This window comes from Epinephelus moara, chromosome 11 (assembly GCF_006386435.1).
Source record: "Epinephelus moara isolate mb chromosome 11, YSFRI_EMoa_1.0, whole genome shotgun sequence".
NCBI lineage: Eukaryota > Metazoa > Chordata > Actinopteri > Perciformes > Serranidae > Epinephelus > Epinephelus moara.
Genome location: NC_065516.1, coordinates 4,607,652 through 4,621,056, shown reverse-complemented (window position 1 = coordinate 4,621,056; position 13,405 = coordinate 4,607,652). Strand labels below are relative to the sequence as shown.

At 39.9% G+C, this 13,405-nt stretch overlaps 1 protein-coding gene across 1 annotated transcript in view; it reads right to left on the bottom strand.

Moving 5' to 3' along the window:
- LOC126397591 (melanoma receptor tyrosine-protein kinase-like) overlaps positions 1-13,405 on the bottom strand; it is an 88,246-nt gene that overhangs the window by 38,478 nt on the left and 36,363 nt on the right. The window contains exon 2 of the mRNA XM_050056481.1: positions 183-334. Coding sequence (XP_049912438.1) covers positions 183-334 — 152 coding nt within the window. The remainder of the gene's footprint in view (positions 1-182; positions 335-13,405) is intronic.

Below are 13,405 nucleotides of genomic sequence, written 5' to 3'. Positions count from 1 at the left end.
ATCTGCAGTACTACAGTAGGGAAAATGTCACTCCGACAGAAAAATGAAGTTTCATAGAAATTAGCTGAAACCAGCAGCTGGAAGGAAGGTAATCAATCCAAAAACTGATGGATGATTTTAAAACGATCAGCAGGAATAAAAGGTGTGTTTGACACCACACAAATTTAGCGCTGGAGACAGACCTGGAGGAAGGACAGGTCCTGGTGCTCCCGGGTGTAGGTGATCTCCAGGTTCTCCAGGACCACGGAGCAGTTGGAGTACATCCTCACCATGTTGTCATAGTGATTATCATGGGTCCCCAACAATGTCAGCTGGTTACTCATTCCCTGACACACTGATAGATAAAGAGAGAGGGGGAGAGTGATATAAGTTAGTTACAGTTCATCTAATGGCCACTATTTTCCTGATTTCTCAGGTTGCATTGAAGTGAACGGGAAAACTTTCAACAACCATTCATGCTTTCCTAATAAGAGCCTATGTGGCATTTGCATGTTTTTAGTTAAATTTTGAGGATATTAACATATAAAACTGATAACTTAACCCTTTAAAGTCAGGGTGTGAGGAAACGTACAATATAAAACAAATGAAAGAAAAAGTTATTTTAGTTATTTTATTTTCCAGTTGCTTTAAAATGAGTGCTCATGAGATTCTTGCATTTATGTTGTGTTGATGTGGATGAAAAGATCCCCTTTCACACATACAGTTTATCTCTGAAATGTTCAAGAACACTTTCTGCATGGGGTCATGTATGAATGGGAACAGGGAAATCTACACTGCCAGCATACCCACCTCAAGACCTTGTAACATTTCAGGGAAAATGCCAGTTTGGCTGTGTTGTGAGTGAAAGCAGTAACACTGCGGGAACAAGCAAGTAAAGGGTTATGTCCATCTGACGAAAGACGCTTTCACTTGGAGCGAGAGAACCAATCACAAGACTCTGCTGTCAAAATATTTGAATCGTGTAATGTACAAGAACTAAAATAACAAAGCAAAACAGCAAATGTTAAGCAAAATGCAAAATATAGCAAATATAGAAACTGGATTACAGTAAGGTGCAAATTAGGGTGCAGTAAAAAACCTAGCTAACAGTATGGTGCAAACAAATAGCTAACAGGTAAGGTGAAAAATATAAAAACTATCTAACAGTAGGGTGCAAAAAAAAACAGTATGATATTTTTAAAAAAATACTGGCTAACCATATGGTGCAAAAAAAAAAAAAAAACCCTAACAGTAAGGTGCAATATAAAAAATTAGCTAACAGCATGGTCCGAAAAGCTAAAAGTAAGGTGCATAAAAACAGTATGGTATCAAAAAACCCAAGCTAACAGTAGGGTGCAAAAAACAAACAAACAAAACAAAAACTAGCTAACAGTAAAGTTAAAAGTAGCTAACAGTAGGGTGCAAAAGAAAAAAGATAGGTGCAAAATACAAAAAGTAGCAAACAGTCGGATACAAGTATAAAGACTAGCAAACAGTATATATTAGGGCTGCCACTAACGATTATTTTCATTGTCGACTAATCTGTCGATTATTTCTTCGATTAGTCGACTAATCATTTCATCGAAAAATGTGTTAAAATGTTGAAAAATGTCGATCTGTCTCGCCCAAACCCCAAAATTACGTCATCTAATGTCTTGTTTCATACTCACGCCAAAGGGTCGTCATCTAATGTCTTGTTTCATACTCACGCCAAAGGGTTTTAGTTCACTGTCACGGGAGAGTGTATAAAGCTGCCAATATCTGAATGTAAGAAGCTGCAGTAAGAGTATTTTGGGGTACTTTTATAGTACTTTTCTATGAAAAATGACTCAAACCGATTAGTCGACTACTAAAATAGTCACCGATTATTTTAATAGTCGATTAGTCATCGATTAGTCGACTAATCGTGGCAGCCCTAGTATATATAAAACAATATAATGACAAAATCAAATTCCTTGTGGATAATATGTATATATATACATATATATATATATATAGTATGCGTAGTAACTCGAGGGAGGCTTCTTAATGAACATGAGGGAGTTTATTTTGTTCCTGACAAACACAGTGTGCAGCTCGATTACATCATTTCTCACAGTACACAGCATTGACTGTTTCTTGTTTTCTTTCTGTTTTAACTCCCAACAGGTAACAACTGAAATCATCGCGCCACCTAGTGGACCTAAGGAGTAACATATACTTCTCTCAATTTACACAGTTATAACAGTATGGTAACTTAAAAATGTGTTTGTACACTGTTAAATCCGAGGTGTATGAGTTCAAAAGATTTACTGCCAGGACTGTCCCTTACCCGATCTATTCCAGCATTGCCATGGCATGTTGAAAAGGCATGAGATGGACAGTAGTGTATGTGTGAAAAGTGAAAGTCGCAGGTGCCTGAAAGGTTTTTAAGTTATTCTGGGGGAACTATGTGTGAAAGAGGCTTATAAATGTCTTATATTACAGTCTAAACAATAGGTTATTCAGTAGAACCAATAAAGATTGTGATTATTTCTTGTTGAAAGAGGTGGTGCATCATATTTGATGTCACAGACAGGCCAGAGAGCAGGTTAGTAAACAGTAGAAAGCAGGATGGAGGCAAGTGAAAATATTATGGTGGTTACATTTTTTTAATATATTTCTCACTAATTCCGCCTCTCTCTCAAACTTGGTGCCACTAAATGTGGATCAATGTTCGAGCGCTGCTTAGACGGAGATGGATGGTATTTTGTGGCAGCCTGTCATTGCATCTTGCTGGGAAAGAGGCTAAACCCAGGTGTCATATTTCTATCATTGCAGATCAGAGCTGGAGCTGATAAATACCCATAACTACTGCAGTGTCATTTCACCCGGGACTGAATGCTGATAATAACCTTTACCATAACATTTAGTGGGTTAGTTAGTGGGCTTTTATGCAGCGGGAAAAGGGGCTTTACTTAGTTTTTCTGGCATGTCTTTATTCTGTTTTTGTTTAAAACACATTTCACTTTCCTTTCTGTAAAATCTTAATCTGAAAATACAACTAGTGAAGTAAAGCATACAGTATATGCCTCCAAGATGTAGTTGAGTGGAAGTACAAAGTAACATCAAATTTAAATATTCCAGTAAAGTACAAGTACCTCAAAATTGTATTTAAACGCAGTACTTTCCACCACTGGTACCTGACAACTTGTTTTCTAAATTCATACTGTGGTTATTAAATACGCATTGAACATTTGAACCTGTTTGGATTTCATGGTTACATCCAGTCAGATGTCGCTCAGGTAATGTTTCCAGATAAGACGTCATTGTGTGAAGTATTAAAAGAGACTTGTCAGGGAGGAGCAGGAAGGTGTGGAACCTTTACAAAGAAGAACGAGTTCAACAGCAGCTGCAGGACACTTCAATAATCTCAGAGTGGAATGACACCCTACAGGCTCCGTTTGTACGAGTGAGCAACTTCCTGCAGAACCTCTGAAACAACTCAGACCGTTCAGGATGAAATTAAAACACCATCCTGTGACATCACAGGATGAGAAGTGTTTGTCAGGAGGGTTTAAAAAGTAATGAGTCTGATACCAGGAGGAGAGACATGCTCTGTCCAGGCTTCTGGAGTATAAAATCCTGCAGCTTCCTGACCGACAGCCTGCAGCAGAGTTTGTCTCGCCTGTCCTGCAGATTTCTCACCACACCTGATCTGATTCAGCAGGAAACAAATACCAGAGTTCAAGTGAGAATAGACAACACTGACTACGTCTTCCCAAGAGTATGAACAAAACGTTGACCACCATCATGAGGCTGTAATGCTCGTTACACACCAGGAAAAACCTAGCTAACAGTATGGTGATGAAAATAGAGATTATTAGTCCCTAAAGTGATGATGACTTTGGTCTCAACTTGTTTCACTTGGCATCATTCCTGCTGGCCGGCTCCCCGCTGTGATGTCACAAAGACAACACAGCTGCAGCCTGCACTGCTCTCTGCCTCTCTGTGATTGGCTGACGGCTCACTTTGGGGGCAGCCCATTTGTCAGAGCCCCGTGGGGAGCGGCCCACATCTGGACACACATACAGAACCACATAGAGTATATTTATTTATAATGTAAATATAAAACTAACATTAGAAATTAAAATAACCTTTTAAAAAATAACTTTTTCTTTCTTTACTTTCCTGTAGTCTCCTTCTTTCCCTCTCTTCTCCTCTGTCATCTGTCCTCTCCCACTTGTTAATTCCCTTCTCTGTTCCCTATGTTCCTCTCTTTTCTCTTCTGTCCTCCAGTTCCCTGACTCATCCATCCTCCCACTACATCTTTATCCTGTTCCTCCTCTCTTTCCTCTGTGCCTCTTCACTCACTACATTTACATGCACAAAATATTCCAGTTTTTGCCCTTATTCTGAAAAAGACAATAAGATAAGATAAGATAAGATAAGATAAGATAAGATAAGATAAGATAGTCTTTATTGTCACTGTACAATAAAGACACCTATACAATGAAATTGCGCTTGCTACATCTGTAATACTGATCTGTTTAAATGACCAAAGACTATTCTCCTAATTACTCCTGTGTTAGTTTTGGATGTTAAGGGTGGCGTGTCAATTTACGCTCTTTACATGCATACTGTCTTTTTCAAAATAAACTTAAAACGTTGGTTAAATACTTTGTTTTTTGGTTTATTTCCCTAAGTTTAGCAAGTAAACTCTAACAGAAGGAAAGGTCATGATGTCAGTGACGGCATTCAAGGAGACAGACTTTGGTGTCAGTTCTATTGGATTCAAATCACACTATAACCCATCATATCTTTGTTCTTTCAACTTTTACAGAAAAATCTTTCCACACAATTAAAAAACACACATTAGGTTTTGTTGACTGATGTTTTATATCTAAATGTGTGCGTTTTTTCCCTTGTTTTTGGTCTCTAAACAGATGTTCAACAGCTGCATATAACTGAACTCAAGCCCCTGTTTGCTCCAAGATAGCTAACACTGCTGTTAATTTTATCAATAACTAACCAAACTTGAAACTATTAATGATATTTAATAATTATAAGGAAGGCTAATGTTAGCCAGCTCTATAATGTTTCCTATTATAATCAGGAGGTGGTGCTAATTGTCAAATTATCATACATCTGCACTTTAATCTGTTACCAGTACTTGTTACTTTGTTTGTCAATTAGCTAAGCTGGCATTTGCCAGCAGACACCCTACATTAACTGGGAAATAAAACCACAATATTAGTAAGAAATAATCCCTGTAAAGGTGTAAAAGAAACAGACAGGGAGCTGTGGTGTCAGGGAGTGACAGCAAATGTTACAGCCTCTCCATGAAAGTAAATCACTGAGGAAAATTGCATGGTATCAAGTTCTAGTTTGGCGGATATTTACTAAGTCCAGTAAGAATAATAGTCAGAGCCATTAACAGACCGATGTGGTTATAACTGCAGTCTGATCAGTGATAACAGGTCAGACCTACCCCTACCTGTGGTCATGTATCATGAAATCTTGAAGCAAACAGGGGCTTGAGATGAGCTATATGCAGCTGTTGTACAGAGCCATGATATGTTTTGAGACCAGTAACAACGAAAACAAACACACAGTTAGATTTTAAAAAAAAAAAAAAAAAAAAAAAAAAACATCAGTCAACATCATGTAATGTGTGTTTTTTAATCTGGTGGAATGATTTTTCAGTCAAGGGTGACACAACAACAATATGATGGGTTACAGTGTGATTTGCTTTGCCTGCCCTATTGACTCCAATAGACACCAAAGTCTGGCTCCAATGCAAAATTTGAGCACTGTCACTGATGTCATGTCCTCTCCATCTTTTATAGTTTCCTTAAAGTTTAGGCAACAATAGTCTGTGGTAAGGTTTAGAACAAAACATCATAGCTTGGCTTAAAGTAAGTATGGTTGTTACTAACGTAATGTCACATGACATGTTTTCAGACATAGTGTTTTCTGATCTGAAATCCAAAACTTTTACAAAATAAATCAGTTTCATAATGTGACAGTGCTCTGGGTAAGGCTTAGTTTGGTCTAGGCACAAACGCAATGCAGAAAAGAAAATCATAGTTTGGGTTAAAATTACTTCTTTGCTATGGTTGTTGTGGTTACAGTAAGAACTACATGTTAGAGAATGATGGCAGTCATGGTTCAAAGAAACCAATGTTAAACATCGGTTTGAAACAGGAAGTGCACAGCAGCCATGTGTCAAAGTCACATGTTTTGGTGATGCATTTGTCAGTCAGTGAGTGAGCTGCAACTTGAGCCCCATTTTCCTGAACTTGTTTGCAGTGTTTCTCCACTCACACTGTGCTGACTGATGTGAAAGCAGCTCCTGTTTGTAGTGTACTGACGGATGTACAGACAACTGTCACTGGATTACTGGAAGACTGAAGAAAACCTAAAAACATGATAAGTTCTGCAGTGAATTTATAGACTTTTATTCTGGATGGACATCAGAGATAATGAGAAGTCATACTGAATGAATCATATTTCACTGAGTGATGAGGAAGAAGAGGAGGAGGAGGGTTTTAATGCAATTTGCAGCAATCAGGCACCTTAATATCCTCCAGCAGCTTTGTGTTCATATTCTGCTTATAAATGATGAATCAGGGGTTGAAAGCCAAGTGTTGCTGCAGTGATGAACAACATTATGACAATAACTACGGTTAATATGGACAGCACTAGCACTACCAGTAATAACAGGGTTCTTGCACATTTTCATGGATGAAACTTCAAAACTTTTCAAGGACTTTTCAAGAATCCATAATGAAAAAATTGTTGTTTTTTTTGCCCGTCCTTTTTCAAACACATCAGATTCCGGCTCTATTTAAACATAATGTCAGCTAGAGGGCATACATGAAGAGAGAGACGCACCGTGGGAAGAAAATGAAGAAATCTACGTGAAGATAAAGAAAATGTTTTCATACAGTGACACGTATAAAAGCTACGTTGTCAGCTACAGAAAAGAAATTTGTCGATATGTTACATTTCACGAAAGGTTGTCCATAGAGGATTACTTTTGAAATTTTATTGTAAATATCGATGACTCAATGGGCTTTTACTAATTCCATGACTTTTCCATGCCTCGAAAATGTGATTGTGAAATTCCAAGACTTCCAGGACTGTGGGAACCTTGTAATAATAAACAGATATGATGAGCTTTTATCTGTGCGCAGGAAAGAGACACTGATAGTGACAATTTCACATGTTCAATTTACACAAGTACACACACTTCACTGCGCACACACACACACACACACACACACACACACACACACACACACACACACACAGAATGCTGTTTGTTCAGGAACAGGTCTGATCTGTCAGATTGTTTCTTGGATGGCGTCCTCAGCTGCTGTACGGCACACTGTACATGAAAGGAGTGTTCCTGTGTGTGTGTGTGTGTGTGTGTGTGTGTGTGTGTGTGTGTGTTTCGCTACAAAGGCATGGGCAGCTGTGGCTCAGAGGTAGAGCAGGTCGTCTACCAATCAGAAGATTAGCAGTTATTGAACTCAAAACTGCTCCCGATGATGCTTCCATCAGTGTGTGAGTGTGTTAAAAACGGAGTAGCAGGTAGCACCTTGTATGGTAGCCTCGGGAACCAGTGTATGAATGTCACTAATAGTGTAAAAAGCACTTTGAGTGGTCGGATGACTAGAAAGGTGCTATGCAAATGCAGGTCCATTTACCAAAGATAATGTAGAAATGCTTTTGCAGTCTTCATCATATAGAAGACAAATGTTTATTGTCTCAGCAGCTTTGCAAGGCAGTTTGAATACATCAGAACTAAACATCTGGAAAAATTAAAACTTGTAGCTGATTGTACATTTTATCTGATACATTTGTTGGGTGAGGAAGCCCAGACTCCCAGAATAATATGTGTCACCCCAAATGTTGAAAAACTAGAGTTACTGTGTTTGCCTCCACAAACCAGTCAAGTTGCAGTTACACTTTACATCCATGTCTGTCCAGATTCATATGTCGCCATGACATGACAGTCATATGCATTTTACTGCAAAGAAGCAGTAGCAGTAGAAATTTTAAAACATGGATGCTTCACACACATCTTAAACCCCAGCAGCACAGAAGAGCTATACAATCAGCACATTTACAAGATCAGAGTAACCAATTCAGCATTTGACCAATATGATAGATATGATGTTAAGTAATGGCCAAAATAAGTGTTGCAGAACATTATGATGTCACAGTGAAGTTGACCTTTAACCCTTTGGATATAAAATCTCGCCATTTCATCATTTTATCCTATTAGACATTTGTGTGAAGTTTTGTCATAATTAGCCCATGAATTCTTGAGTTATGGCCAAAAACATGTTTTGTGAGGTCACAGTGACCTTGAACCTTGACCTTTGACCACCAAAATCTAATCACTTCCATCCATCCTCAACTCAAAGTGGACATTTGTGCCAAATTTATATCACACTTAGATGGGTGCAAGGTCACGGTAGCCCTAACTCTTAACCACCAAAATCTAATCAGTTAAAATTAGAAAAAATCTCCTAATGCTCATATCATTCCAGACCCAGCCACTCCTTCCTGTCCTCCTGTCATCACCTGATCTCCCCCCTCCCTCATACTCACCTGCCTCCCATTTCCCCTCATCACCCAGGTGTATATATACCAGCTCATTTCCACCACCTCTCTGAGATTTAGTCTTGTTTGCATTTTTCTAGCATGACTGTCTGTGTTCTGAGCCATGACCATTACAGACTACAGCTACGGCTGAAAGCGGTCCTATAAGGTGTGGTTTAAAGGCCTGCAGAATGGTGGTAACTAGAAGAAGATCTATTTGCTGTGTTTTTTGCATGATGAAAACCGTCACGCTGCCCTCTTACAGCTCAGAGAGATAAACCACGAATTAATCAGAGCAAGAAGATGAACATGAAGAAACCGTATCTTTCAAGTCCTCTTCATCCATCTTTCCTCCACCTCCACGTTTCTGCTGACTCAGCAGTGTGTGTGTGTGTGTGTGTGTGTGTGTGTGTGTGTGTGTGGTTAGACAAACTGTTCTAACTTTCAGGGTCAAACTGCCTCAATTATCTCAGTCAACAGGTCGTCCACCTCCCTTTGTCTCTTTCTCAATGTTTGCTTCATGCTTTAAAGGAACAGTTCAACAAAAATCCACCTTAGAACAACTCCAGAGTCTGTCTGATAAACATGTTGTATCTTGTTAACTAACAAGCTCATCAGCTGGGTTTAGTTGACTGCAGAGTTGGGAAAGAGTTCAAATCTGGTGACCCATAACCGACCAGAAATAAATGAGGACCCTTTAATAAGTTTTGTTTGTGGTAAAAACATTAAAAATCCCCAAAAGTTCACCAATTACCATGATGGATATGGGTTGGCTTTGTCAAGTTATGTCACTAAACCCAAATTTTGGGGTATTTAATAAATAATTAATGGATTGTAACATACTAAGAAAGTTAAATCGTTTTTCTGTTAGACCTTAAGTGTTTTAAAGGGTAAAAAAATATTATTATCTATTTTTTTGTTTTTGAAAGATGCGCCACTAAGGGTGGCGGCAAGTCTGAGTAGCTCCTGCTTTTAAGTCACGTTTGAGTGTGTTTTTTCTTTTTTAATGACGTTAATTTTTCCGATTAAAAAAATTAAAATTAAAAAAGTAACGTTGTGTATACAAGGGACAATCTTCTGGCTCTGAGAGCAACCACTTACGGAGTTACACACCTGGTACTGGCTGAGCTTAGGAAGATGTTCAGAGGCTGGCTTCTCTACTGTGCAAGCAGTCAGGGACGCAAAGGCGAGCAGCAAAAAAAGAGGTGGGGGATTTATCCTGCTTATGAACAACAAATGGTTTCATCCTGAATATTTCACGGTGAAGGAAAAGATCTGCTGTCAGGATAATGAACTGTTGGCAGTCTTAGACAGTATACCACGGGAGTTTTCACACATTGTTGCCATTATTGTTTACATTCCACCGCAGGCAGCAATGGCAGTGGCATGTGACATCATCCATGAAACTGTTGCTAGGATTCAGACTCAGCATCCTAGTGCATTCATTGCAATAATGGGGGATTTTAACAACAATATTCTGTCCTCCCATCTCTCTGGGTTTGTTCGGTATGCGGACTGTCCCACCAGGGAGAATAAGACACTAGATGTGTTTTATGGAAATGCCAAGGACGCCTACAGTGCCTCTGCCCTACCACCTTGTGGCAGATCAGATCATAATCTCGTCTCTCTCCAGCCTACATACAAACCTTGTCTATTAAGGTTTCCTGCTACCACCCACTCAGTCAGGAAGTGGTCCCCAGAGACCAGTGAGTCTCTCAGAGACTGTTTTGAATGTACAGACTGGACTGTACTACTGGAGCCACAGGACAACAACATGGACATGGACAGTAGGGTGGGTATTCTAACAGAATATCTAAACTTCTGTAGGGACACTGTGATGCCAGTGAAGACTGTAAAGGTGGACTACAAAAGAAAGGTGGAGAGTAAACTGCAACAGAACAACATCAGAGAGGTGTGGAAGGGAATGAGGAACATCACAGGCTATTCAAAGACGAATAGCCAGGTTATAGATGATGATGTGGACAAAGCCAACAACTTCAACCTGTTCTTTAACAGGTTTGATGGCGGGGGCAGTGTTCACCCTACCCCTGCATCCATCCCCCCTTCCGCAGTGTCATCTGCTACTGCTGCTCCTGCTCCACTGTCACCTGAAAGTAGCCCCTCCCCCACTACTGCAGCTACAGCTACAGCTACAGCTACAGCTACAGCTACAACATCTACCACCCACGGCCAACTACCACTGTCCTTTACAGCAGAAGAGGCAAGGGTGGAGCTCAGGAGACTGCGTACAGGGAAAGCTGCAGGCCTGGATGGAATGTGTCCAAGGCTCCTGAAAAACTGCAGCCCAGCTAGCAGAGCCCCTTCAGTGGCTCTCTAACCGAAGTCTTCGAACAGGCAAAGTCCTGGTGCAGTGGAAAACATCTTGTCTCGTACCGGTGCCCAAAGTGTGGCGCCTGGCTGAGTTAAATGATGTTTATGAAGACCCTGGAGCGCCTGGTCCCCAGCTTCCTGAAGTCAGAGGTCACAGAGGCTTTATAAGCTGCATCGGGCCTACATCTACTTGGAGGAGCCGGGATGTTGTGTGAGGATCCTTTTTCTTGACTTTTCAGGTGTGTTTAATTCTATCCAGCCCCCCATACTGAGAGACCGGTTGGAGGGGATGGGAGTAGATCGCTTCCTGTCCTCCTGGATAACAGACTACCTGACAGAGTGGCCTCTGTATGTCAGGCTTGGAAGCTGTGTGTCTGGGACAGTCAGGAGCAGCACTGGTGCACCGCAGGGAACTGTTTTAGCACCATTCCTGTTCACATCCTACACACTGGACTTTAAGTACAACTTAGAGTCCTGCCACATACAAAAATACACTGACGATACAGTTATTGTGGCTTGTATCAGGAGCGATCAGGGGCGGGAGTACAGGGACCTTGTGGATGCCTTCAGGGACTAGTGCCGTAAGTGCTGTCTCCACCTGAACACAGCCAAAACCAAGGAGATGATGGTGGATTTCAGAAGAGGTCACCCCAGCAATCAGTCTCCATACAGGAGAGGACATTGAGGTGGTGCACACCTACAAATATCTGGGGGTCCTCTTGGATGATAAACTGGGCTGGTTTTCTAACACCGACGCCCTCTACAGGAAGGAGCAGAGCTGCCTGTTCTTCCTGCAGACACTGAAATCCTTTGATGTGTGTGTGTGGAGATGCTGACCATGTTCTATCACACAGTGGTGGCCAGTGCACTTTTCTACGCTGCAGTGTCATGGGGAAGCAGCTTGACAGACAAAAACACCAAGCGTTTGGACAAGCTGGTTAAAAAAAGCTGGCCCAGTGCTCGGCAGTAGACTGGACCCACTAAGAACTGTGGTGGAGAGGGGAACATTGAACAAACTGAGAGCTATAATGGACAATAGCAGACACCCTCTCCACAGCCTCCTGGAGTGACAGAGGAGCAGCTGCAGCAGTCGGCTCATCTCACTGTGTTGCAGAACAAAGCGTTTCAGGAGATCCTTCATCCCCACAGCAATAAGACTGTTTAAGACATCCTGAATCCAGTCACACACATACTAACATATCACATTAGCCACAACTGGCTGGACAATTTTATTTTAATTCAATTTCTATTTGTGCACTTATTTTAATGTATTTTATTCTATGTCTATGTGCTGATGAAAATTTTAATGGGATAATGAATGGATGAACTAGAGGTTAGTAACATATCATGATATTTAAATGTTGTTTTTTTAATGCCCAAACAGCATAAAAGACATCCTAAAATTTTCAGCCTAAACTTCAATTTTAAAGAGTGTTTAATCGTGAAATTAGATTATTTTAAGTCATTTTAAGTTGACGATTCATGCATTAATTAATGGATCTTATTATAACAAGGTATTCTAATGGTTTGATAATTTCTAAATGTCCTAACATTGACTGTAATTACTTGACAGCCATACAATAATTTATACATATAAAGGGCCATCATTTTGTTTTAATAAGGGTGAAAATTCATTACAATCAACAACAATAAAATTCAAATAAAAAATACCTTAATTAAACCTTAATTAGTAAACAAATGGCCTCATTCAGTCATTTTGTCCATTTGTTCGTCATAAAATAGCTCTTATGTTTACTGCTGATAAAACCACACTATCTCCTCTTTACATTAGTAAATGACTTGTCATGTAACAAAAAACAGAGTCATCATTTTCATGTTGGCTGTTAGAGAGGTGAAAGAGGAATAAAAATCACACTGTTTGTGTGTCACAGAGGGAAATTTCTGACTGGAAATGTGTTCTCGGCTGTGGAGTTTGACCTTTAATCAAGGTCTGACAAACATGTGCAATGTCATTTTTATCTTGCTGAAAATAACAGGATGTAGATATAAATGTGATGCTTCTACTGTCATTCTACTGTCAAAGTTCATTATGATAAATCTGTTTTACTGTCACATTCACACATTATGTAGAGCCTTGACCCACTGTTCTTCTTTTAACACATAAATACATGAACATGGATATAAATAAAGTAGACTCAAATCTAGCGTTGTAGTCAAGACCACACCAACCGAGACCAAGACATTACCAAGACCAGAGAGTACCGAGACCGAGACAAGACCAAGACATTTAGAGGTCGAGACCGAGACAAGAGCAAGACCATATATATCAAAGGAAAATCATAAAAAACATCACAATGTGAGTTTTTTTAATTTAAGTTTGCTTTTAACCCTATGGGCCCTAGGCGTTTTTGGGGTATTTTTACTGCCTTTACTTTTAAGCTGATATCACAGTCATTATAAAGGCTATATACACATGCTATATCTTGTTTTTTTTTTCAGGACAATGTGGGCTATCCAGATTTGCCATCATTCCATGTCCTTCTATGTGCCTGTATTTTAT